Source organism: Colius striatus, chromosome 17 (assembly GCF_028858725.1).
Source record: "Colius striatus isolate bColStr4 chromosome 17, bColStr4.1.hap1, whole genome shotgun sequence".
NCBI lineage: Eukaryota > Metazoa > Chordata > Aves > Coliiformes > Coliidae > Colius > Colius striatus.
Window position 1 is genome coordinate 5,452,094 of NC_084775.1, and position 26,354 is coordinate 5,478,447.

Sequence of the window (26,354 nt, forward strand, 5' to 3'; positions counted from 1 at the left end):
GTGGGACTGTGAGAGCATCTGTGGGGTGCAGCGAGAGCCCACTGGGCAGGAAGGGCACTGTGTGAGCAGGGACCCCCTTCCCCTCCCCAGACAGTGATTTTAAGCTGTGCCAGGATTTCAGGAAGCCTCTCCTCGAGACCCTGGGGCTGCCCTGAGGGTTCACAGCCCTGCTGCAGGGCCTGTGCCCAGCTGCCTCAGTTTGTGGGGGGCAGAAAGGGCCCCCCAGTACTGGTCTGTTTTCCCAGGGAGCTACAGGCAGTGGCAGGAGGGCCCTGCCTGCCTGGGCAGCCCTGGGCCTGGGGTTTTGTCTCGCTGCCAGCCCAGCTGCCTGCGCAATTACTGTGTTTTGCAGGGTAACAAAGGCTTCTCCCAGCACAGGCTGAGCTGGTGCCGAGGAGTTTCTTTCTCTTACAACACCTGGGTGCTTAGAGACGCTAATTTGGGTTTAAGACTTCCCTCCCTCCCTTTTTCCATCCCCTCCCCTTCATCCTGCATGATTATTAACGAGTTTGGGCTTAGTGAGTCAAGGAGGTGTGTCATTTGAGTGTCACAGAAAAGGTCTTAAGTGGAGCCAGCATCCTCTGGAGGAGGAGAGGGAGTAGAAAGAGATGCAACCTCCCCCTCAGCTAAAGAGTTACCTACAGCTCCCTAGTCCCACTGGCAGCAGGGAAAAGGGGCAGAGCTGCAGGGGTACGGCAGATGGGTGCCATGGGGGCTTGGTGGAGCTGGATGATGGCCTTAGCACACCCATAAACCTGTTATCTGGTGAGAAGTGCAGCAGCACAGGATGCATTTCTACCTGGCTGGCACCAGAGGAAGTTTTATGCCAGGAGTCCCTTTTTTCCCAGTGTTGGTTGCCCTTGTCCTGTGCCTTCAACCCCCAAAGCCCTCCCTGCTTTTCCCAGCCGCTTATACCCTGCCTTGCTGTCTGCAGGGAGTTGGAGGGTGAGGGTGGCTTGGTGGGAATGTGTGTCCATCTCCTAGGAAGCCACTTACAAGGATGTAGAGGAAAGCATCCCTGGTAGGGCTGCGTGGGTGCTCTAGGGATCAAAGATGGGGTGTTCTTGCAGTGGGGAGCCACTGCCTTTCCTCCCGCACTGACCCTGACAGCAGCCACTTGGCCATCTTCTACAGTGAGCTCCCTTCTCATAAAGGGCTGAAAACCTCATGCTTCTTCCCCAAAGAGTCTCTCCCAGTTTGATGCTGAAACACCCCATCCTTCTGCTCCCTGGGAAGAGCCGATGGGAGCCCAAAGCCCACACCTGGCCCTGCTTTGGGAGCAGCCTCATGCCCTCTAACACCCTGGCACACACACGTGCATCTGTAGCAAGGAGGCAGTGGGCCAGGAGGTCAAAAACCAGGACAGAAAGGAAGAGGGGCTCCATGCAACGGCTGTAAATATTGAACACAACCCTGTGGCTGGGCACAGGTGGTGGAAACACCTCGTTGAGATTGGCAGCACCCGCTGCCCGTGCGGCAGGAGATGGCTGTGAGGGGCTGGCAGCTGCTCTTGTGCCCATCACGCTACTCCCTACTTCAAGGACAGTTGCTGCTTGTACAGCCCATGGCAGCTAAAACCCTCCTGGGGTTTCCTGAGCAGACTTGTGTTGGAGGAAACCTCCTAACTTATTTATTTATTTATTTATTGCCCTGACCCTGTCTGGATGTCAGAGTGGATGCAGGTGGTCACTGTTGCCAGTGTTTATTTATTATTCTTCTCTTTATTTTTTTTTTTCCTTTAACAATAAGTTATTTTTGGATCTGTCTATTTGTTTGAATGTATCCATGCCACTGTTCTCTTGTGAAGGTTCTCAGTGCTGGCCCCGCTCAGTGAGGTGGCTGGAGGAGTAACAGTCCCTCCTGCTGCCAGCGTGGCCTTCTGCCCGTGCTCCAGAGCAGGGCAGGGGGATGTGGGGCAGAGCTGGTGCCTGAGTTCATGTTAAAATCCACAGCTTCTCATTAAGCCTGTGCAATGGCTGTGAGCATAGAAAGGGATGTAGGACCCCACAGAGGTGCCAGCGAGGGGCTGCTGGTGTTTGCAGTGCTGCGAGGGGAAGTCTCGCCCCGGCCCATGGCCGTGCCCGTGCTGACTGGGTGCCAGCTGGCCACTGCTGCTGTTTCCCTTGGCTCAGCAGCCAGTGCACAGCCCGAAACCGAGCAGCTCTGCAGAGGCCCCGCTGCTTTCCCGGGGAGGATGCCGTTGCCAGGCCTCCCCTGGCGTGTTTATCGCTGCACAACGACCCACCCATGGAAAAACTGAAAGGAAGGACACCGTGAGACAGTGATCCACGCTGAGGCTGCTTGCAAAACCCAGCCTCTGCACCGACCCAGTCTGTGTGTGTGTGTATGGCCATAAGCACAGGAGCTTCCCTCAGTGGTGGTATTGATTTTTTAACTTATTTAAGATTTTGAGTAGTCCCCAGGATGTCACCTTCCCTCTCGGTGAGTTTGCTGTCAGTTTGCTAGCAGCCCGTGAGCTTTGCTGTGTCTGTGCCTTTTGCCAGCTCTGAGGGGTATTTTTAAACGTTCTTTCACTCATTCATTGCTTTGACTGATTATTTGTTCTGCATCTGGGATCTCAGATTGCTGCTGGCGGGGTGGCCTGCAGCTGGTCACACAAGGGATGGCCTTCAGGAGAACTGAAGTCCCCTCTGGAGACATTTAAACCCACCTTGGACAAGTCCTGTGTGCCCTACTCTAGGTGGTCCTGCTCTGGCAGGGGATTGGACTGGATGAGCTTTCGAGGTCCCTTCCAACCCTGAAGATTCTGTGAGAACCAACTCAGCCATTTGTTTTTTGAGGACTGATCTCAGTGGGATTTGCTTCCCTCAAACACAGAGGCTCTCTCCCACCCACCCTTGTGTTCCCATCCCAGGCAGAGCACACGGTGCAGCACCTGCTCCCAAACATCCCCTTGATCCCAGAGCTGGCCCATCAGCCCTGCCCTGGCTCTGGGTTCATCACACTGAGCCAGGCCTGTCCTGTCCCACCTCTCCCAACCCCAGGGCTGTGGTCAGGCTCCAGAAAGCCCAACACAGTCTCTGTGGGTTTGCTGGGAAGCAGAGAGAAGGGACATCCCAAAGCACTGCTGTGTTCTTGCATTTCTTCATGGATCTTGGAGCACTTGCTTGAGCTTTGCTTTATGTTGACTCTGACTTTTTCTCCGTGTTTTTCGTTGTTTTGGGGGACTCCATTTATACCAAATGTGTCTGCACCAGCCAATCACTGTTATTTTGCTATGCATTGTACATATGTTGAATGGGCTGAGGGCACTTGGCCTCTATTTAATATTTATTTCCTCTATTTATTGAGCATTTCTTTGGAAAAGCTATTTGTCATTGGGTCTCTCAAGGGGGAAGCCCTTGAGGTGTTGCCATATACACTGGAGAGAAGTTGCCAGAGAGGAGTGTTGCTGGGGCTGTTGCCGGGGCTGTTGCATGCTGGTGTGGAGGCATCTGGCAGACAAGTGCAAGAGGTCAACCACCAGTGCTTTAGGGAGGAACCTCATTGAGGTGGAGAGGATCAAGGCAGGGGAAAATTCTCCATCTTCTGGGGACCAGCTTCTGGCAACAACCTACAATGCCCAGGAGAGTGCTGGGTGTTCAGAGGTGAAAGGCTGGCTCTGGTGGAGGGATAACCCTGCTCTTCCCCACACCACGTAGGGCTGCTTGGATGGCCTAAGATCCCTGGAGGTCTCAGACCTCGCACCACTGCCCTCCTCTCAGCTCTAGTGGTTATTGGAGGAAGGGGAGACTTGTCTCCCTTTCATCCATCTGGGGAAGGGGGTAGGGTCAAAGTGATTTGCTGTGGTCTTTCTGAGGAAGCAAGGATGTCCCTTGCCCCATCCTGAGACTCTTGTCCTCGTGCCATGTCCTACTTTGCCCCCTTCCCCAAGCTTTGTGCCAGAACCGGTAGCTTTGCCCGGTGTGCTCTGGCGAATGGTGGCTGGGTCAGTACTGGGCAGGTCTCTCCCACTGTCTCTGACAGGATGTGCAAAAAGGTCCCAACCTGCCCCAGTGCTGCTCTGCCCACTCTGCTGCCCTCGTCCCCTTCACTGGAGTGAGAGGTGTTTGTGCCCCTGGGCAGAGGCTGCCCGTGGCTCTGCCATCAGCAGGCACATGCTCAGAGGCAGGAGGACACCCAGCCTTTAGCTCTTAGGATATTGGTTTGAGAAAGGCACAGATTTGGGTGCTGAAGTGAAAACATTGCCCTTGAGCATCCAGTGGTTTTTTTTTTAACCTCTTTACCAGAGAATAAATAATCCTCATGGATTTTTCTGCTCCCTGGAAGTTTGCACACGACGGGAGGGGCTCTCAATCAGCTGTTGCAGCCACAGCTTCGCTGCCAAGCATCCCAACTTTGGGACTATCGCCTCGAGAACAGCACCCCGAACCTCACCATCCTGGGGACAGCTCTGTGCCTGCAAAACCCAGGGAAGAAGATTTAGAACAAAGAGTGAGAAAAGCTGTGAGGGAAAAGGTGTCTGTTTTCTGGCCCATTGGTTGATCCCTCACCAGACGGCATCGGCGTGTCGGTTCATTTGACTCCGTTGTAAAACTCCCTCTGCTCTCCATCAACACACATACTGTATTCTTTAGTCTTCCCAGAGTGTCTGAGTTGTTAGCCTGGTTAGAAAAAAAGGGTTCCAATAAAGGTTGGGACAGTATTTCCTTCTCATCACAGCCCTGTTTGTCATGTTGCTTTCGGGTCTGACTGCGTGTGCTGGGATATTTTGGGTGGTTTCAGCTGCTGTGCAGGGAAGGGCAGGTGCTGAGGGCTGGCAAAAAAAAGCTGTGGGCTAGTATTTCTGGCAGCTCTCCCCTCCCTCCTGGGCCAGGCTATCGCTGCCCTGGGTCAGGAAATTTGGGACTTGCCTTGTCCCTGTTCAGGCACTGGAAGGCCAGGCCAGAGATGCAGTTGTCTCACCATGGAGGTCACAGTTTGGGCTCTCCAGTGTTCTCCTTGGGGCAGTCCCCTTCTGCCCACACAGTGCTCCTGCTGTGGTCACCTCCTTGGTCATCTCACCCTGGGGAAGCCCCATCAGCAATGAGGACTCTCTGGCGCCACAGCTGATGCCCAGAGCCCTGGGGTGCTCCCCTGGCCTGGCTGGAAGCCCTGTAGGGGAGCAGCAGCACTGGACTGCTCCCCAGAGGGACCCAGGAAGGGACTGGCCACAGCATGGACTGATCCTGGGCACACGGGGCAGCCAGGAGGCTGTGAGAGCACTGAACGCTTCAGAGCTGATGTGGGGCTGGCTCCATGGTGGGAGGCAGCTGAGAGAGTTGGAGTGACAACAGGAGCTAAATTGGGATGGCCCAGAGCCGGCGGGAGGGGATGTGTGTGACTAACAGGGATAAACAAGGCGACAGGGAGGATTCCTGGCTGGGGAGGGAGGATGGCCTGGAGCTATGCAGGGAAATGTGGGACTGGAGACACTGGGAGGCTCCTGGAAACACGACAGGATTGTGGGGCTGCTCGAAACCTCCTTGGGGCTTGTCCCCAGTCCCTGTGGGCTGGTGTTTGTCCAAGCAGCTGCAGAGCTGGCTGGGGGATCATCCTGCTCCCCAGCCAAAGTGAGGGGTGCCCAGCTGAGCTCAGGCCATATCCCCCAGGATGCCCTGCTGTCACCCTTGGGTAGGAGTCCTCAGCCAGGCAGGATGAGAGGATGGGCACGCTCTGCCCTTCCACTGGCAGCTGCCTCCCAGCACCCAGGAGTGCTCTGCTGGTACCTCAGACCTCTCCAGGCATCCTCCTCAATCCCCAGGGACACCCCTCCCAATGTTGAGCTGTCCCCACATATGGAGGGGGGGAAGGAGCTGAGCCCGAGGCCGCAGCCTTTGGCAGTGATGCAGTGATGAACGCCGTGTGAGTGACCAGTGGCTGCGTGCCACGCTGCATTAGAGTCTTCCTGCTGTAATTAGCTCCATCAGGTCCATTAGAAAAATTGTAGATGCTGGAGAGAAGGAGCATGAGGCAGAGCCAGGAGGGAGGACGCAGCATGAGGAAGTGCTCCCCTATGCAGCATGAGCCTCAGTGGATGACACCTCATCCTCCAGCACACCCCATCGCCCAGCCGAGCCGGTGCCTGCACCACCATTGTGGGGAGCCCCTTGTTGCTGCCAGGTAGGGGCCGTGTGGCCGGGTGGGTGCTGGGGCCATGTGTCCCAGGGGGGTGCCAGCCCAGAGCTGCCCGCCGCGCCTCTCCCCACAGCTCCCGCGGCTGCCCTGTCATTAGCCACAGCGTGGCTGTGATTAGCGCCTCGCCCTGCCCGCTGCCGCACGGCCGGGGCACGCGGTGGGGCCAGGAGGAGGATGAGGAGGATGAGGAGGCAGGTGCTGAGCAGCCTCCTGCCCAGGACCCTCTCCTTCCCACGGTTCCTATGCGCCCCGCTGGTGAAGGATCCTGGCAGGGCCATCCCTGGGAGCACAGCTCTGCTCCTGCATCCCACAGCCCCGCTCACACCCAGGCTCTGAGCCCCTGCGTGCCCCTGCCCATAGAAGCAGCCCATCCCCTGCCCCGGCACCCCCCAAACACCCACCCGTGGGGTCCCACTGCCCTCAGAGCACTGTGCTGTGGGTGCCACCAGTGACCCATTTCCCAGCTGCTCGGTGGCACGGGCACACGTGGCTTTACAGTGAGGGGAGCAGCTCAGCCTAGCCCCACACAGGGGGTATTTTTAACAGGTGACAGCGGGGTGAAAGCAGCCAGCCCTGAGCTCGGGGGCTATTTTGGAGCCCAGGGCAGCGGGAGGGGGCAGCGGGGACTGGGGCAGCTGCCAGAGCACCACGGCCCCGTGGCAGCCGGGATCCTCGGGCTTGGGGGAGAGGTCAGCTGCCACAGCCCAGATTCTCTACGGCTGTTTCATCCTCTCCAAAATACTCGGCTGACAGGGCAGGAATTGCAAAACACCCCCTCCCGCTCCCAACCCCATATAAATAGCACTCGCCCAGCGGCTGGAAGGTTAGAGAAGTTTCTCGGCTCCCAGCTCAGGCATTTATTGCAGCTCTCGCCCCAGAGCCGCAGGGAAAGTCGCACGTAAAGTGCTGGGGAGCGAGAGAGGAGACAGATAAGCTTTTTAATCTCGGGATATTTGGGGTTTTTGGTGGGGGTTTTTTTCCCCCTCTCCTGCTGAGAAGTTTTCCTCTCTCCGGTCCCTGGGATCACAGCCAGACAGGAAGCATTTTCTCACGGCCAGAGAGCTCCCTCCGTCCTTCCTGTGCTCCTCCAGCTCACAGTGATTCAGCCCTGAATTGATTTTCTCCATCGCCCTTCACCTGGTGCCGGGAAGGAGGGGACGGTCCCCGCAGCCCTCGCCCGCGTCCCGCCTGGGGTGGATGCGTCTCCTCCCAGGGAAGTTTGCAGCCAGCAGCAGCCACGCAGAGGCTGAGGCTCCGTGGGAGAGCCCCGGGAACACGCTCGGACCCCTCCGAAGGAAGCCATGGCCGACAGCCAGATGCCCTTCTCCTGCCATTACCCCGGCAGGCGCAGCGTCCGCGACCCGTTCCGGGAGCCCGGCCTGACCTCGCGCCTGCTGGACGATGATTTCGGCATCTCGCCGTTCCCCGGGGACCTGACGGCAGACTGGCCCGACTGGGCTCGGCCCCGGCTCACCACCACCTGGCCGGGCCCGCTGCGTGCCGGCATGGCCCGTGCCTCCGCCATGGCCCCCGGCTACGGCGCCCACTTCGGGGGGTACCCCGAGAGCCGCAGCCCCGCGCCCTTTCCCCGCGAGCCCTGGAAGGTGTGTGTCAACGTGCACAGCTTCAAACCCGAGGAGCTGACGGTCAAAACCAAGGATGGCTACGTCGAGGTGTCAGGTGAGAGCGAAGGCGCTGGGCGGGAGGAGCACGGGGCACAATGCAGCTGGTCCGCTGCTGGCTCAAGGAATTGCTGTCACATGGGGAAATGGCCTTTGTTTCAAGGCAGCTTTGGGGCAGCCCCGTGGGTGGCTCAGGGGTGCTATGGGGGCACCTGGCTCATGAGCTGTGTTGTTTTGCTGCTAAAATGAAAAGGCCAGGTCTCCTTTGGGGTAGATGTCCCTGTTTTGAGCCCTGGCTGGCCGGGGAGGCATGGCTGCAGGCAGCAGCACCCTGCAGAGAGCTGCCAAGAGGGGCCCCAGCTTGGCTGGGTTAATTATAGCTGGGGTGAGGCTGCCTGAGGGAGATTCCCTTTAAAGGGGCCGAGGGAGAGGCAGCTTCAGTGCTGGGAAGTGAGGGGCAGCTGCCCTATGGCCCCCAGTCCAACCCAGCCCCGAGAGGCACCAGTCTGGGTCAGTCAGAGTCACATCCCTAATTAATGGTGTGGAGAGTGAGTGTGGGGTGCCACTATGGGCACCCAGCCCTGAGCATCCCTTCCACCCCGCACCCTGACATCCTGCATTGCTGGGGTCCCCAGGGAGGGGCTGGGGGCTGCCACACTGCATGGCCCTGGGGGTTTTATTTGAGGCCCCAGGAATTTATTTTGGGCTCATGGCATCACAAGGGGAAAAAACTCCACAGGCTGGGGGGGTCCAGTCAGTCACCAACATGGTTTGAACCTCAGAGATGCTCCAGGCACAAGGCCCCCCAGGCTGACAGTGCAGTGGTGGGGAGTGGGACAGGGTGGGACACTGCCACTTCCAAAGCTTTTATTATATCTGTGTGGCTTTTCCTTAAGCCTCAGCTTTTGGCAGGCAGCGAGACTCTCAGTCTCTCACTGGAAATATGGGTATGCTGTGTCTACTGTCTCCTCTCTCACACTGGAGAGGCCCCCTGAGCCCACTCCAGAGGGAAGGGTTTGCATTGAGGAAAGGAAACAACTCCTCTGCAAACTTTCCTGATGAGTTTTTGTATTGTTTGTTGGGGAAAAAAATAATCTCCTGGTGAGGTGGTGACATGGGGTGTTGCCCTTCCCCGCAGGCAAGCACGAGGAGCAGCAGGTGGAAGGAGGGATCGTCTCCAAGAACTTCACCAAGAAAATCCAGTAAGTCCCAGCCAGCTCTGGGGGAAAGGGGCTGAGCTGCAAAGGGGCTGCCATGTCCTCTTGAGCAGCACCCAGGTGTCACTGGGCTGCTGTGAGCCCCCATCCCTGAAGCACAGGCAGGTTGCCCGCTGCAGGGAGGTGTTGCTGGCAGTGGGGCACTGAGCTTTGCTAGTCCCCTTGTGTGTGCAGGGACTCCAGTGCCTGTTTGCACCCCAACATCTGCCCCTTTGCAGCACGTGCCCAGCAGGTTCAGCCACAGGGCAAATTCCGGAGGGAGGTAAAAGACGAGAAGGTCTTTTGCTGGGTGCTTTGTCAGTCTCCTCCAGGCCTGAGGCTGCATTTGAAGCAGGGGGATTAGAAAAAGCCGCTGCTGAGGGTGCCAGCAGAGCCGCCGGGCTTGAGCAGGGCACGATGGGCTGACACCACCCGTGCGTGTGGCTCTATCTGTCTCTCCGGATGATGTCAGTCAGATCGCTATCGCGTTGACTCACCGCCGCGGCTCACTTTGGCAAAAACAACGGCAAAAGGCAGCGAGGAAAGGCGAGTCCACGGGCGAGGGAGGCTGTGGGCGGGCGAGCCCCCACCGCAGCGCTTTGCCCATGCGGGGTCAGACCCTCAGCACAACGCTCGTGGGATTCACGGGGAGCAGCAGCAAGGGCCGGGGCACAGGAAGGGTTTCCTCGGCTGGCAGCAGCCCAGCTTTGCCGTTTCCCCCCAGAGGAGCCGCGTACACCGCAGGGTCCTGCGGGAAAGCCGCGGTGAGCGCCGCGCTCGCTCCCGCCCGGCCGCCGCGGCTCCTTTTATGGGCAAAGCTGCCACCTGCCGGCCGGCGGCTGACATCCCGTCAAACACATCTGCCGCCGAGATTAAACAGCGGCCACACCGGCCGAGAGGCCGCTTTAAATATCCCCGGCACGTTCCCGAGCACTGCAACAGCGGCCCGGCGCCGGGGCTGGCTCCCAGCGGGTCCATGCCCGACAGCTGCCCTGGCCCCCCTGGCTCCTAAACCGCCTCGTCTTCCCTCCCGCAGGCTGCCCTATGAGGTGGATCCCATCACGGTCTTCGCCTCCTTGTCACCGGAGGGGCTGCTGATCATCGAGGCGCCCCAGATCCCCCCCTACCAGCAGTACGGCGAGGGCGGCTGCGGCAGCGAGATCCCCGTTGAGAGCCAAGAGGCCACCTGTGCCTGACCGGCCGCCCGCACCCTCCCGTGCCCCGGCACCCCTCCCGTGCCCCGGCACCCCTCCCGTGCCCCGGCACCCCTCCCGTGCCCCGGCACCCCTCCCGTGCCCCGGCACCCCTCCTCCCCTCTCCCCTCTCCTCCCTCCCCTGTGGCGCGGCCTCCGGGCAACCTCCGGCGAGGGTGATGGGTGCAGGGACGGCAGCACCCGCCACCCCACGGGGGGACCAGCTGGAGCCGGGGCACGCTTGTAGCAGTCTGGGTGCCCGAGGGCTTGTAGCAGCCTGAGGTGCCCGTAGAGATTTGTGTGCCCGTGGGGCCGAGCAGAACGGATGTCCTCATTACAGTTCTTTTTTGTTCTGAGTCACTTGGATGGAATATTTATAACAAATAGCAAAAATGGGCCCTTTTTGTCTTGGTCTAAACTTGACACAGAATCCTGTAGCCCTGTGTCTTTTCCTTCTCCAGGGGTTGGGGTTCAGTTTAAACTCCATCCCTGCCAAAGCCATGCGCCCGGCAGCGGAGCGGATGGCACGGCCCCTGTCCCGAGGAACGTGGCTGTAATGGGGGCTTGGGGCTGAGGCACTTCTTATTTTTAGGGTATTTTTTTTTCCAAAGATAATCTGTGCTTTTATTTGTCAGACCTGTGGAATAAAACCCAGTTGATGTTCTTAGCCTCTGCTTGTCTCAGCTGAGCGAGCCCAGCGGTGTGGGCTGGAGGGGGAAGGGGTGATGCAGTCATGTGCCACCTCCCAGCCTGGCACAGGGTCCTCCCCAGGGGGGGAAGGAGGACAGAGATCATGAAATCGTTTTGGTTGGAGAAGACCTTTAATATTACCAAGTCTAACCCCTCCCCTCACATTGCCAAGCCCACCACTAACCCATGGCCCTCAGCACCTCAGCTATGTGTCTGTATCTCCAGGGATGGGGATTCCCCCAGCTCCCTGGGCAGCCTGGGTCGGTGCTGGGAGTATATGGGGTATGTTTGCACTGATGGGCAGCCAAAGCATTTACTTGAGCCTTTTCTGCAGCCCAGCTAACACCGAGGCACAGAGCCTGGTGAGGAAAATGGGCTCATCCTTTCCTTAACCCTCTTGAGGGGCTGAAAATGTTTGTCCTGCTTGGGGATGTTAAATCAGCCTCTGAGCTGGGAAGGCCAGGTTTGCATCATCCCCATTCTCACCTTACCCTGCCAGCTCTTGACCAGCAGCTCCATGAGGAAGCACTTCCCAGCCAGTGGCTTCTGCTGGGCCCTGGGCACAACCTTAAAGCCATTGCCAGGGGCAACGCAGCAGGGAGAGCTGTTAACACACTGGAATTTCCCCAAAGCAAAGGTGCCAATGGGCAGCAGGAGTTTTTCCATCCATCTGTGTGACACCTGGGCCGGGCACCCGATTTTCCATGTCACCAGGACCTCAGAGTTAAAAATACAACCTCACATGCTCTGCTGCAGCTCCCTCGGGATATGGTTACCAACAACAGCCCATCACGTGCTGTAAACTCCGGCCTGACGCTCGGGGTCATGGAGATACCCACACTCCAGGTCACAGAGGGGATCCTGGGGGCTCTCACCCCAGGTTTATGTGTTATATTTCATGCTTGGGCCTCCCAGCAGTGCAGGACCCCCTGTGCCCATCAGCAGGAGCCATCCCTTGGGCTCAGGCACCTCAGGCATCCTGGAAATACAACACCCACACCAGGAGGGGAAGGAAAAAGTCCCAAGTCACAGCTCCAGCCCTGTGTCCTCAGGCCCATTGGAGTGTCATGGCCTGTGGGTGACAGCTCTCCAGCACAAACTGCCCCTCCTCTTCCTCACTGCCTCAAAGGAGTCAGCTTTTGAGAAAACATCCCCAAGCTCAACTCCAAATTGGTCCCCAATGTCCCATCCCCTCAGTGCACTTTGTATGAGAAGGACCCCAGGGAAGCACAGGTGTCTGTGGGGTGATGATGCTCCAGCACCCCAGAGCGAGTGGCTGGATGCAGCTCCACAGCAGCCCCAGCTGTGCATCCCAGGGCTGCAGGTACAAGGGCCCAGCTGTGGCTCCTCAGGGGGAGTGACCTACAGCTGAGTCTCCCTCCCAGCCCAGGGTAGATGGGGAGGTCCCCAGGCTGTAGCTGCCCTAGTACTGGGACAATAGGAACCTCAGGCTCAGCTCTGGGGCTGCAGCCAGGGAAGGGCTGCTGCTGCTGGCTCCCAGATTTCTCCCCTGCTGATCCTGCAGTTTAGAGTAAGATTTGGGGTTTTTTTTCTTTAATTGCTTTCTGTTGTGTTTGGTTCTGCCTTCTGATGAATTGCTTGCTAATGTCTTACAGAGAATGGTGTAAGATGCATTAGCAATAATCTCTTAATGGCTGGGGCTGGTATTGGTAATTAGCAGTGAGGACCAAGCAGCGTGCTTGGATCTGTGCAGCCAGTGAGCTCCCAGCCTGTTGGATGTCTGGAGCAGGTTACACTAATAAAGCCATTGTGAGAGGAGATAGGCTTTCTCTTTTTTTTTCTATGACCTGATTATTGAAGTGAAAGAGGTTTAAGGAAAGGAATCCCTAGTGGTGTTTCTGCACATAGAAGACTTTGGAAACACTGAAGCACTTCTGCCTCAGCATCTCCCCCTGTGTCTGAGGAGGATGGGGTGAGAAACGTGTGGCTTTGGGGTACCAGGGTGCTGCAGAGCCAGGGGACTGGGAGCTGTTTGCTCATTCTGGGCCTGTGTTTGTGAAGGGTTTGAAGCCATGAGACCTGTAACACAATGCTATGATGGCTATGCTACCAATTACATGCCATGTCATGGGTTTATAGCTATTTCCCTGCATCAGCTGCTGTCACAACACATTACAGTTTACAGCTTAATATCAGCCCTACCGGGGCGATGCCCTGTGTAGGATATGGCCATGGGCAAGCAGCCCTCAGGCAGGGAGGAGTGGGCTTCCTGAGAGCCTGACTGTGGGGCTGACCAGAGGGACTGACTGGGTTGTGTGTCTCAGGACCCCTCTGACATGTGGGAGAAGGGGCAGGAGAGGGTCTATCAGCCATTGCCCTTGCACAGGGCAGTCCAGCTGCAGCAGAGCCTCTCTGCTGGCCCTGTCCCAGTCACTCCAGGAGGATGATGCCCCCTTATTTCTTCTCCTCAAGCATCATTAGACTTGTCAATAGCCACATTATTGCTGAAGGAGGCAGAGGAACTATCCTAATTAAGTTTTTCAAACCCTGCTCTAGAGCACTGCTGATGCTGCTGGCACAGAGCTCTAAGCCAGGGAGGGGAAAGGAGCAAAGCTTTGAAAGATTTCCTTCTTTCCTTTCTAAGAAACCAGTTCTGATAAAATGCACCATCACATCTGAAGGAGCTGCTGTAATTAAGCAGTTGGATGCTGGGAAATGTGCATTAAGCTCTTTGTTGCCACTAGTGCCAGCTTGTGCCTCGCTACCTGGGCAGCAGTTGGAGCCAGGAGTGTGCAGCTCTGAGGAGAGGAGATGCTGCTACTGGGGCTGAGCTTGGAAATCCAACAGCTCTTTACACACTTCAGGACCATGAGCTTGCAAGCTCAGCTCTAAGCCCTGGCAAAGCTCACCTGGGCAGCTGGAGCTCAGTGTGTGTGGTTCATGCAGCCTTTTTGTTTTGGGAAAGACTCTGCTGCTTTGCAGTGGTGATTCCTCCTACGGAGAGTTATTCCTGGTGCTGGGATGGGCTGATGGGGGGAGGCTCAGGGCTGGGAATGCAGCACCATGAGATAAGGAGGTTATGCCATGGGAAACAGGCCCGGGGGGACAGCTGCTCAAAGCAGAGAGCCAAAGGACATGGAGAGATAAGGAGAAGGTCACTAGAGGCTTGGGAGATAAGGTGGCTGCAGGAGGCCCAACAAACCCTGCAGCTGTGTCCTACCCTTTGTCCTGAGCTGATGAGGAAGCCCTAGGGCCACCTGTGGCAAGGCAGGGGCATGGGTCAGTGGGACCAAGCAGCCTCTGAGCACCATTTCACACCTCACTGGGGCCAGGCTGGGCCATGGGCATGTAGCTCCTCACAGGGCACCAGCTCCTGACTTGTCCCAGAGGATTCATTTTCCTAAAATGGAAGCAAAAGCTGAACTGATTTATTTTGGTTGGCAGCATGCAGAGCAGGGTAACTAATCCACAAGAAGCTCCAGAGCTGTCCAGATGTATCAGGCATCTCCAGAGGCCTGGCTTCTTCTAGAAGAATTGGGTTGGCCTTATTTTTCTGAGTCCCCATCTCCTGTGGCAGGAGGTGGCTTGTGCCTGGGTAGAGCTGTGTCCATCACAGTAGCTCCCAAAGCAGCATCCAGCTGTGCTCTGGGCAAGTATCACTCCTGCACCCATCTGTGCCTGTGGCTTGGGACATGATGGCTTTTGCTCCCAGCACACTGTTACATCAATCCATGGGGTCCCTTGGCCACAGGGACTCCTTTGTTGGCTGCTGAGGATGTTTGTGCTTTCCAGCTCTTTGGGAGCCTCTCAGGGCAGCTCTGAGCTATGCATGTGCCATGAGGTGCAGGGGCTCAGCCTATTTTCCTCCAGCCTCCTCCTCCTCAGTCCCCCTGTGCTGCAGCTCTCCCTCAGCCCCTCCGGGCAACATGCAGCTCTCCAGGCTCTTGCTTGGCAGCTGATTCTTATTCCTGCAGATTATCTCTCTGGCTTTGCACAGGGGGTTCATAAAACACTTCTGGGTGTTTTTCCTTCCCTGAGCCTTCCAGAGCATGCCTGGCTCCCTGAGGGTTTCTCACTAACTCTGCCACCAATGCAGGCCCCTTGGGGACAAGCTGGTCCCTTTTCCCCTAGAGAGGATCCCATAACCATCCAGGTTTTGCTCTGCCACAGTCAAGGTCATTGGGGTTTTTTCATGTTTCTCTTTGGGAGTTTCTCTTCCACTGGTGATTCTGCTTTGTTGTGGTTTTGCTCTCTACTTGCAAAGCAAATCTCAGCTGTTTATTTCAGATGTCTCCAAAGAGAAGCCTCTGCCATGTGATGGCCGTGGGGATGGAGAGGCAAAAGCTTTCTCATTCTCTGATGAAAGAATCCCCTGTCAGAAATAACCCAGACAGCCTTTCTGTCAGTCTTAAAGGATGGGGAGTTCAGCAGGAGCTCCTGGCCATGAATTGGCACAGCTGCCCCTCAGAGCAGACCAAGAAGTTCCTGAAACCTTACCCAGCCCAGGAGAGAAAAGGGGAGGAGAGACATCTGAGGATAAAGTAATGCCAGTGGGGCATTATGGCACCATGTTTTGGATGCTTCTGCCTGTGTCCATCCCAGGAGGGGGCTGGATGTGCTTTGAGGCTTAAGCCTGGATGGACCCTCCTGGGTGGACAAGTGCATGTGACCATGGGGTTAAGCATCACTAACTTGGAGCTGCAGCTGCCTGCAGGCAACTCCCAGCCATGAATTCCTCCCTCAAATAATGAGCTGCAGCCAGGGGCAAGGAGACTTTTCTTGAATTTGTTTTCTTTTGTTAGTCTTTAAACCCAGTTGCAAAAGCTGCTGGTAATTAAGGGCTGTCTTGCTATTTGAGTGATGTGCTGAAGTGCAACCTCCTGCTCCCAGACAGATGCTCCCTAGCAAACCCATCCTGGAGGAGAGGCAAATTTCATCTTTCATACTGCAACAGAAATCTTCCTATCCCAGGCAGCCTTGGAAACCTCTCCTTATTAAAAGACCTCCTTGAAATGTATTCTAGCAGCTGAGGAGGGTGGTTTGGAAGCACAAAAAAGCCTGCAGGAGAGCTCATTAAAACAATAAATTACAACTCATTAGAATAAATCAAGCTAAATCATCTCCAGAGTGAAGGTAAAATGAGGTGTGAGTGAGTGTTTATAATAAGGCTGGTGCTAATCCCAGGCTCCTCTTTAAAGTAGTGATGAGTTCTGCTGCTGAGACTGGGGTGGAACATAGACCCAGACAAAGGTGAGGGGAAAGCAGAGCTAATGGGATTGTTGTTTCCCAAGGTGAGCTGCTGGTCTCTGATGGCAGAGGCTTTGGGGGCAGCTCAGCATCTGCAGCAGGGCAGACACAGGGCTTGGATTTGCTCACTTTGGGGTTTGGGTTTTTAATTTGCAATGTGCAAAGTGGTTGTGGGGTTTTGTTCCTCTCTGTCATATCACTTCATCACAGCCAGCCAGGGCTAAATGACTTCTCTGCATAATTAGCAGTGAGCTCATCGCAGCCGCCTTGGCTCCAGGGTGTTTCTCCTCGGGTCTCCACAGAGATGCTCAAAACAAGGGAGAGGAGGGAGGTGTGAGGGGAAGTAGTGTGATGGCTGCTCTGCCATAGCCCTGCTCCTGCACCAGCTAAGGGAGGTTGGGGAAATTTCTCTGTCCTCCTTGATGGTGTTAGCACTCGAGCCAAAGGTCTTGGGGAATGAAAAGCAGAGCAGCAGCACCAACCTGACCCATGCTGAGGACTGGGCTCACTGCCAGCAGGGCACTGGGGCCACCTTCTGCAAGGCTTTAAACCAGAAGGTCTTTGACCTGCCAAAGAGAAAGGTTTCCTGCTGAAATGAGCTAATCACTTCTGGAAGCACCTGGAAAGAGGCTGTGCTCTTGGGGAAAGTGGAGCCCAGCAACAGAACTGTGCCCCAGGCAGGGTCACCAATGATGCTGCTGAGGCTACATGGCTGCAGCCTTCTCAGCTGCTGCCTCCCTCTGAGGGCTGAGCCCTGCTGGTGGTGCTGGAGAAACGTATTGGTTTCATTAAGCTTAAATGATTAGCTCCTGGCCTTGATAATGATACTTAATGGATCTAATATTTTTTTGACGACCATGCTGCTGCATACAGTGGTGTATATCATTAATAACCTCCTTTAAACCTCCTTCCTTTCACTGTCACTAATTATCTGCAAGTCTTCCTTATGCCTAAGCCAAATTAGCTGCCTGCAAAGAGGCTTTACCCAGTGCTGGGAGGCAGACACTGATGTTTTAGTTTGCTGGGCAGGAGGATGCTTGGATCTGGCTGCAGAAGCCCCTGCAGAGTGGTCAGGGCAGCTGTGGTGGGAGCTGCTTTCTGCAGGAGGTGATGGAAAGCTTTGGGACAGCTCTGCTTTGCTCAAACCCCCTTTCCCAGTCACCCCCAAGTTCTACAAGGGGGCTAACACCAGCCAGAGCCACCCCATGTCCTGGGTTTTATCACCTACTGGTGTCTGAAGGGAGATGATGGGCAATAGGTGAGGTCAAACATTGCTCAGTTTTTCCCAAATGCATTGAGGATTGATTCCCTGTTTGCTCAGGGAGGCTGTGCCTAAGACCAGGACTTGCCTGTTATTGATAGATCAAACTTGTGTGGTGCCCATGCTGGATGCAGCTGGGTAGAAGGAGTATTGTCTCCAAACTCTCTCAGGAACTTCCCATCACCTTTGGGAAGACTAACCAGGCTGCTTCTCTGCTGCCCCCCACCTCCTTCCCTTCCCCTCTGAGCTGATTAATCCTTTAGGATTAACCTCTTTCTAACTCCTTGATTAGCTGCATTTTAAAACTCCATTTGTTTTCCTTTTTACATCAAGGCAGAGCCAAAAAAAGAGGCCAATCTGCAGCAACACTGATTTAGTGCAATTTCTGCAGATCAGGGTGAAGGTGTGCTCAGCATTCCAACTCCTCTGGGTGAGCTGTGAGAGGCTCCATCCAGCACAGAACCAGCATCACCCAACTTCCCAGGGCTGCTCTCTGGTGGATCGGTGCAAACCTGGCAATGCATCCTGCATTTCAAGGACTGAAAATGACCTGCTTTGTACCTTGGGCAAACTCAGGCTCTTGAAGTATGGGGGGAAGCAAGGCTGATCCTCAGCCCTTGGATATCTTTGTGGTACCTCAGTGCCATCTATTTTCTCCACTAGAAATGTCCTTAGATCCCCTGGCTGGCACACAGCAGGAGTCTCTCAAGATTGAGCTTCTTGCTTTAAAAATCACACAAGATGGTAACATCATAGTTTGGTCTTATCCAGACTTAATTTGCCAGATGTATACCCAGTTCTGGGCTTACCAAATGTGAGTTTAGCCCATGACCTTGGTGAGCTGTCAAACCTCTCCAGAATCTGGGGGAGTTTGACAAAAGCTTTGCCCTTCTGTGCTGAGAGCTTGGCTCAGTGTCAGCTCAGCCTCTGCCCATGGGGCTGAAGCAGCTGCCTTCCTCTGCCACGGAGGAGCCACCTGAGAAAAACCATTAGTACCTTCAAAAACAAGCAAACCCACTGAATTTAAAACAAAAGTCTCAGCCCAAGTGCCTGCCTTTCCCTTACCTGGGTATCCCTGGGGAAGGAGTGACTCCCTCTCCATGCCCAGCCTGCAAAAGACGATGGTGATGGCAACTGTGCACGCTGTTGCTGAGGCTGGGGATAGGTGGGGGTGAGCAGAGCTGTGCAGCCGGTAACCCTGCCGTGGTGGGGGCTGTCTGGCCCCTGGGGCAGGAGCAGCGCTGTCCTGGCTCTGAGCCCAGCTCGGTGCGGGAGCAGCCCCGGCAGCACCCGCCGCCCGCCCCCGGGGAGCAGCGGCCGCCACCCCCTGTCCCTCCCCTCCCGGCACGGATCAGCCCCGTGCCCTGCCTGCTCCGCACTTGCTGCTGTGTTGGTGTGATCGTTGAGCTTTAAGGCGCTGCCACTAGCCAGCCGCTGGGCTGTGCTGCCTTTCGGTCTTCAGCCGCTTCCCTTGGCTGTGGGTCAGCGTGTGAGTCCCGGCGCTGGACGGGAGCAGCACATCGGGGCCTGAGCTGTGTGTCGCTGGGCAGTTGAGTTGGCCCATGATTAGGGAAACTGTTTGTGTGGGCAGGGGTTGAGGCTTTAGCTTAGAGCTTCTGAGGCATCCATCTCAGCTGACTGAGGGCTGGGAGTCGCCCCTGGGGCTGGGGTGCTGAAGGAGATGGCTTGAGCTGGCACAAAAGTCCCTCTCCTCTCGTTTGGGGTTGGCTGTCTGCAAGGAGCACCTTTCCCAGCAGCGGTTCAAGGTGTCTGAGAAGGGCTGAGTGCAGCAGGAACATCAGTGAGCCTTACTCATCCAAGCTTCCCACAGGATGGTTATAAGGAGATTTCCCTAAGAGATTTCTGTAAGGTTTTGGAGCAGCTCAATGTGTCTCTAAGCTATTTTGGGGTGCACGAGTGTGAAACACATCATGGACATGTGCACCCATGCACAATAGCCTGCAGCTTCAGGTGTTTAGGCAAACAGGTTCAAAGCTCTGCAAGGGGATCTTCTTCCCATTGCTGATGTAAAACAAGGTGAACCCAAGCAGGTACCAACCCAAGCAGAGGGGGCTTTGCCCGGCAGGACTGTGGCACCCGAAGCTGAGCTCCCCTGCAAGGATGCTGTTGGAACTGAGGAAGTCTCTTGGGAGCTGTCTGTGAGCTGTCAAAATAGATCATAAGCTGCAGTTGGAGTTTAAAAAGCTTCCCACCAATGCACAGTTTAGGGGGAGCAGCTTGTGTTTCCGTAGCGATATAACAAGAGTTTCTGAGATTGCCATGATATGAGAAAATATCTTTTCAAGTGGCACCCAGATGGCAGGAGAAATTGTGCTGTTTGAATTCTCTTCAGATAAATTGAAGTTAAAGGGATGTTAAACATTTTATAGGTTTTTCCTCCCTTTCCACCACCTGCTACTGAAGCGACACGAAAGGAATCATCAAACAGAGCAAGTTATGGCACATGGCTTGGGAAATGGCCTCATCTCCATCCTGCTTCTGCTGGCAATTAACACTGAGAGATTCCAAACCTGGCAGGGTCAGGCCTGGGCTCCTCACTCCTCTGAAGAGGTTGGGATGCACTTGGGGAGCAGAAGGGGTTGTGTGATTCCCGTTCTTTGAGGCCTTTGAGTGACCACAATGTGAGCCTGGAGTGGTGGCGAGAGGCTGCTGGAGCAGATGGAGCAACGGCTCTGGGGTGTGGGTGAGATGCTGCTGCTTGGGGCAGACCCAGAGTAAGCATCAGGTTGCTGTTAGCACAAAAGTTGCCTGAAATCCTGCTCCCTGGGAAGGTGGATTTTGGGGTATGGGGGGAATTGGTCAAAGCCACTTCTAAGCAAAGAGAATGAGCTGCAGGCAAATGCCACACACTGAGGCTCAGCACTGGGGGTTGCAGCATGAGCGTGGTGCAGTGGCTGGAGCTGTATTTCATAGAATCATAGAATGATGGGGGTTATAAGGGCTCTGCAGAGCTGCTCCAGCCCAACCCCCTGCTAAAGCAGGTTCCCCTCCATCAGGGGGCACAGGAACGTGTCCAGCTGGGGTTGGAAACCTCCTGAGAAGGAGCCTCCACACCCTCCCTGGGCAGCCTGGGCCAGGGCTCCCTCACCTCAGCACCAAAGGACTTGCTCCTCCTGTGCCAGTGGCACTGCCTGTGTGCCAGCCTGTGCCTGTTCCCCCTTGTCCTGTCGCTGGCCACCACACAACAAACACTGGCTCCATCCTCTCAACACCCACCCTTTAGGTGTTGATCAGCATTAATCAGTCTTCTCCAGGCTGATCCAGGTCCTTTAGCCTTTCCTCAGCTACCTGCCACAGGATGCACAGACCCCCAGATGCAGGGCTGGAGCCTTTGGCTGTAACTCCCCCCTGCAGCCCCTCTCCCCAGAGCTCTGCTGCTCCAGGGCCAGGCTCCAGCAGTGCCATGGTCCCCCCAGCATCGCTCTGCACAGCAGCAGCCGCTTCCCCCGCAGGGTTGTTTTTCTTTTTCCCCCTCCTTGGCACTCACAAGCGAGCAGCATTTCCACTCCTGAGCTTAATATATCACTTTGTCTTGTAGTGGCTGCCAGGTTTTAAAACGTTGGCAACTTGCAAAAGCACCGAGAGGACAAATGCCAATAATTACGCACCCGGCTTTACTCAAGGAAGAGAATCTGGGATTTGTGGCTTTTGGGGTTTGTTTTGGAAGTAAAATTAGCTTGTTTACCCTGCTGTTTACTTAAGCTGTTAGTCACGGTAAAGGAAACGTGTGCGGGCTGGTCTGTCTCCCCTGACTGGTCTGGCTGCCCCAGGGTGGGCTGGGATGCTCAGGGCAGTGCATGAGCAATAGCAGCAAATATGCAAGCCTCAGTCACATTGCCTTCCAGGAGAAGGTGCTGGGCATGACAGGAGAGGCACTGGGACTCTCAGGAAGCCTTTCCTTCATCCATAATCCACTCCCAGCTCATGCCCGGGTGAGTGGCCACAGTGGTAAACATCTGCACCCAGGCTCCTCAGACCCTCTGCTGGGTCAGAAACTGCTGGGTCAGAAAGTGCTGCTTCCAGCCCCATCCCAGCCTGTGCTGTGGGAGGCAGCGGCCCCCTCAGCCCACCTCCGGGAAAGCTTGTTCTAAGTACACAGTGTGAAGCTCTTTGCAGTGTTGTCAGCTGGGGCAATGCTCCGGGTGTGCACTGAGCTGTCCCTGTGGCTAACACGAGGTGGAGGGTGCTGGTGGGGTGTGTTACTGTGGTTTTGCCCGTGCAGCAGAGCATTTCCAACTGGGATCTGGCTTGAGTTTTGGGAGAAGAGATCCTGGGCGAGATCCCAGCAGCTATTTCAATGGCCTGAGCCCGCAAGGAGCAGCTGCTCACCAGCAGCATGGGCTTCCTGACACCCAGCAGAGCTGCAGAAAGCCAGGAGGGCTGAAGGCAGGTATTTTTAACCAACCTTGGCCAGGCAGGCTTTGGCAAAGCTCTGCCTTTTCTTGTTATCTCTTCCTACAATTACAGAATGATTCAGTGACAGCTCTGCTATGGTTTAATGCAAGAAGCTTCCTGCAGGTAGGCTGTGTGTAACACACAGCAACGCTTTCTGGTACGACACGGTCGTGTCTTCTGTTATCACAGCTTGAGATGCTCAGAAAACATCTGAATCCTTCCTTCTTTTGGAATGGGGAAAAGTCATGTTATCTATTATACTCACGAAAACTGGTAATAATAGTAGTACCATTTGGTGGAATGCTGTTAATGAAACAAGGCTGTCACTTGTCACCAAGAATGCTGCATGTGGCAGCCTGCTAAAAAGCAAGTCAAAACAAGGCTGACAGCAGTGAGCTCGAGTGCATTGCCAGGGCTCTATGAGGATGTTCTGTACTGCAGAGCCTTGCTGGCTTGGCCCATGGTGTGCTTCAGGATGGGGCAGTGCTGGGGCTTGTAGGGACACTGATAACACTGCCCTGGATCTCGTATTCATGAGTTGTCTTGTTTTTGGCAGAGGTGCCAGTTCCAAGCTGGGCTGAGTGTGCCCGTGCTGCCTGCCAGCCCTGTGTGAGCTCGCTCCCTCCCCAGTCCACGTGCTGCTTAGAGACTGGTCTTGCCCAAGGGACCCCAACCTCTGCTGGAGTCACAGAATCCCAGCGTGGTGGGGACTGAAAGGGCCCTGCAGAGCTGCTCCAGCCCAACCCCCTGCTAAAGCAGGTTCCCCTGGCTCAGGGGGCACAGGAACGTGTCCAGGTGGGGTTGGAAACCTCCTGATGAGCCTCCACACCCTCCCTGGGCAGCCTGGGCCAGGGCTCCCTCACCTCAGCACCAAAGGAGCTTCTCCTGTGCCAGTGGCACTGCCTGTGTGCCAGCCTGTGCCTGTTCCTCCTTGTCCTGGCACTGGCCACCACACAACAAACACTGGCCCCATCCTCTGAACACCCACCCTTTAGGTATTGATCAGCATTGATTAGTCTTCTCCAGGCTGAACAGCCCCAAGTCCTTTAGCCTCTCCTCAGCCATCTGCCACAGGACACACAGACACAAGGATGGAGCCATCCCACAGAGATGTGCTATCCCCTCAGCATCTTGGTAGCCCTTCACTAACCTCTGTCCAGCAGTTCCCAGTCTCTCTTGAACTGGGGAGCTCAGAACTGGACACAAAACTCCAGATGTAGCCTTCCCAGGGCAAAGCAGAGGGGGAGGAGAACCTCCCTTGATCGGCAAGGGATGCTAAACCATTCCATGGGCTGTGCAGGAGGAGCAGTGGGTGTGTGAGTCCCTCAGCTGTTCCCTTGTGGGATGGGCAGATGCTGTGTTGCCTGATTCCCAGGCACAGCTGAGCACCCAGACTGGGCAGCATTTGTTTGTGGCTGGTGATACCAGACCCTCATCTTTCTCCTCTCTCTTTCATTGAAAGAAGCTGTTCCAAACACAAAAGCAATGTGCAGACAGGCAGTAACACATCTGGAAATGTATCATGAATGTCATAAGATACGAGAGGTTTGTGCAGGAATTAATCTCCACTATATTTGCTTCCCAGCAAGCCATAAACTTCCCAGGGTCACAAATCTGTCTCTGTTTTTCCTCTTGAGGAATTTCAGCCCCAACCCAGTGCACCCTTCCCCCTACTGCTATCCCATGCATTGAGGGCTGCAGCCCCTGTGCATCCACAGAGCCTGCTGTGGGCAGGAGGCTCAGAGAGCCACAGCCCCCACAGCTTCAGCACTTTCCTTTTATGTCAGAGCAGAGAAGGGGAAGCTCTGCAGAGCTGAAACGTGTCTCTCATCATCGGGTTATTTTTATGTGCATCTATATTTTCTTATGTGTGTGTAAATACCTCCCCCACACACACACTTTTATCTCAAGGAGTGAAATCAAAATAGCTGAGGATAGAGAAGGAGCAGGCGAGGGGGCGGCTGTGCTTTTGGGAAGAATCTCTTCAAGGTTGGGAGACAGTGAAGTCCTGGTGATAACATGATCTGACAAAACCTCAGCTTCCCTGGGCCTGCAAGGAATGGTGTTAATGAAAGAGATCTTAATGACTTTTCCTCTATGTCTCAATTTATTCTAACAAGCTGACACGGCAGCCAGGAGTGTAGACTCGGGCTTGCACTTGAGGGAGTTTTGACAGGCTCTGAGGAGCTGGCAGTGCCGCTGGGAATTGCTGCTCCAGGGCTCCCACAGATGCTGGGGGGCCTCAAAGGGATCCCCTCCCTGCCCAGGCTGACAGCAGTGCCTGCTTTGTCCCCTCCAGCCCCCAGAGCCCAGCTGTTTTCCCATGCCAAGCCTCAGCCCTGCTGCTCTCCCCAGCCTCGTAGCAAGCCTGGGCTGAGTCCCATGGGGTGTCTGACACCAGAGATGAATGTACTGCAGCTTGATACAGATGTTGTATATTCTCATTTCACTTTTCCCCTCTAAGTAGGACAGCATCAGGGAGAGATTTCTGAGAGCTTGAGCTTTACAAAGAAGGGAGATTTCCCTAGGGAATGCAAGATGGGGAGGGTTATGTGATCTGGCAAAGCTGTTGCTGCACAGCCCAGAGCCTTGCATGCCCCCACTTATTGTCATTACTTCTCCCTTTTTAATAACAAAAGGAGGGTTCCTAAGTACTTTGCTCTGAGAAGCCACGTGGCTGGACAGTGGATGGAACAGGGTGATGTTTGTCTGGGCTGGGCTGCTCTGACCCTTAGCACCAAACAGCCAGAGGGTTTCTGGCAGGATGGGACACATCCAGTGCCCATCACAGCATCAGAGCTCAAACTGCACCAGCTGAACATTGGCCAAAGCTCTGCTTCAAAATACAACCATCATGTCTAACAATACCCAGGCTGGGACCTGCTCCCAGCCCCTCTCTGGCAGCTGCCACAGCCAGGGCTCAGCAGCATCACAAGTCACCAAGACACAGCAATATGCAAAGTCACCATCCCCAGCCTGGGCAGGTCCTGCAGAGCACACATGTCCCTTCTCCCAGCAGCTCCCTCAGGGGCCTTACAGGGATAGGAGTAACCAGGCTCAGCATAAGGCAAAGCCTCCTCCACTTTGGGAAAGAGATGGGAGGATTTCCAAATGCCTCTGCTTGAGAGTTAATCCTCATTGTCCCAGTACAACGCTGGAAGTTGATCTGAAGAAAGTTCAAGGATTGTATGAAATTACATTGCTGGTTGTCCCCCTGTACAGCATCTTGTAACTGCTGCTGCTGTCTGATCCACTAATTGCCAGCCAGGCTGATGCTGGCTGCAGGTGGGAGGTGATGTGTTGAGAAAAGCTGAATAAATTCTCATTGGGTTTTTTTTTCCAGTGAGATGACGCCAGTGCTGTGACTGGTGTGGTTGGTACAGGGACTCAGGCAACCCTTAAAGAGCTTCTGCAAACACTTGTGCCTTTGGTCTGCATGCACAGGCCTGTGCAATGGAGCAGTTTACAGGTAACATTTGGCAAAGGCACATTGTTTTTAAAGGCAGCTCCTGGAAGACCTGGCAACGTCCCACAAACATCCTGCTGAGTAAGTTCTTGGTAGCTACGGATGTGGGAGGTCATGGTGAGGGGCAGTGTGGCCTTTCATAGCAGAACATTGCTCTGCCTCATGTTTTGGGCACAGGTTTGCTCACTGCAGTTAATGCCACAGCCACTTCTGGTCTGAAGAAGCTCCAGTTGCTGTTACCAGGGTGGGTCAGACCATGGCTAAGCTGCCAAGTGCAGTTTTGGTGGTGGCCTCTCCCCATCAGCCATCTGAGCCATTCCCTCTGTAGCAAAAAAAACCTCTTGGCAGTGAAAATGTAAGCTATGTGGGGTGTGGTTTGGGTGTTTTTTGCAAAAGCCACTTTCTCAGCAGCACCTCTTCCCGTGGCACAAGGTGAAGCCCTGCTGAGAGGGGGAGGAAAGCGGGCAGCAGGCAGCTTTCAGCTGTTTCAGCAAGTGGGAGCAGTCCCTCTCCCCTCCTCACCCACTTTGCACCAGCGCTGTGAAGACACTTCTCACTTAAACAGTGTGTGCCCACAGCTCCTCTGAGTCATGCTTGTTAGCAGAGATTGTAATTCTGTGGTTTTTTCAAGTACAACTGTCTTTGGAAAAGGGCATTAAATAAAACACTTGACTGAGGTCCCGGCGGTGACTAATTCCCATGGTACACCCTGTTCCAGCCTTCATCCTGCTGAGCTCCCTGCAGGCTGGGGGGGGCTGCAGGGAAGTAAAAGCTGAACATTGCAGGAGAAGAGCTCAAAAAGGGGCATGGGCTGTGGTGGTGGCACAGGGGGTAAAAACCCACTGCATTCCCTCAGGGAGCGCTTTGGTGTGAGCTGTGCTTCTGGTCCAAAGCATCCCAAAGCATAAGGGATATCAAAGCCTAAAGCTTCTGCCCAAAAGATGTGGGAAAGCTTTGAGGAGGGGGGGAAATTCCTCTCCATGGAAGAGCTGAGAGGGGATCTTTTTCTGCCTCGGGTGGGATGGTCTCAAGGAGATGGCAGCTTTTGCAGGATGAAGCATCTCTTCCCTCCAGCTCTGCTCTTTACTTTGAAAGCCACGGGAGCTGGAGAGCAGGAGGCAGCCTGCGTGTACCACCAAGGAAACAGCTGTAGGACTGGGCATA

At 55.2% G+C, this 26,354-nt stretch overlaps 1 protein-coding gene across 1 annotated transcript; it reads left to right on the plus strand.

The window, feature by feature from the left end:
- Positions 1-6,982: 6,982 nt before the first annotated feature.
- HSPB8 (heat shock protein family B (small) member 8) lies at positions 6,983-12,575 on the plus strand. The gene is made up of 3 exons (XM_062010001.1): positions 6,983-7,818; positions 8,899-8,962; positions 9,993-12,575. Exons 1-3 carry the CDS (start codon positions 7,440-7,442, stop codon positions 10,150-10,152), a joined length of 603 nt encoding a protein of 200 aa, XP_061865985.1. The 5' UTR covers positions 6,983-7,439; the 3' UTR covers positions 10,153-12,575.
- The last annotated feature ends 13,779 nt before the right edge of the window (positions 12,576-26,354 follow it).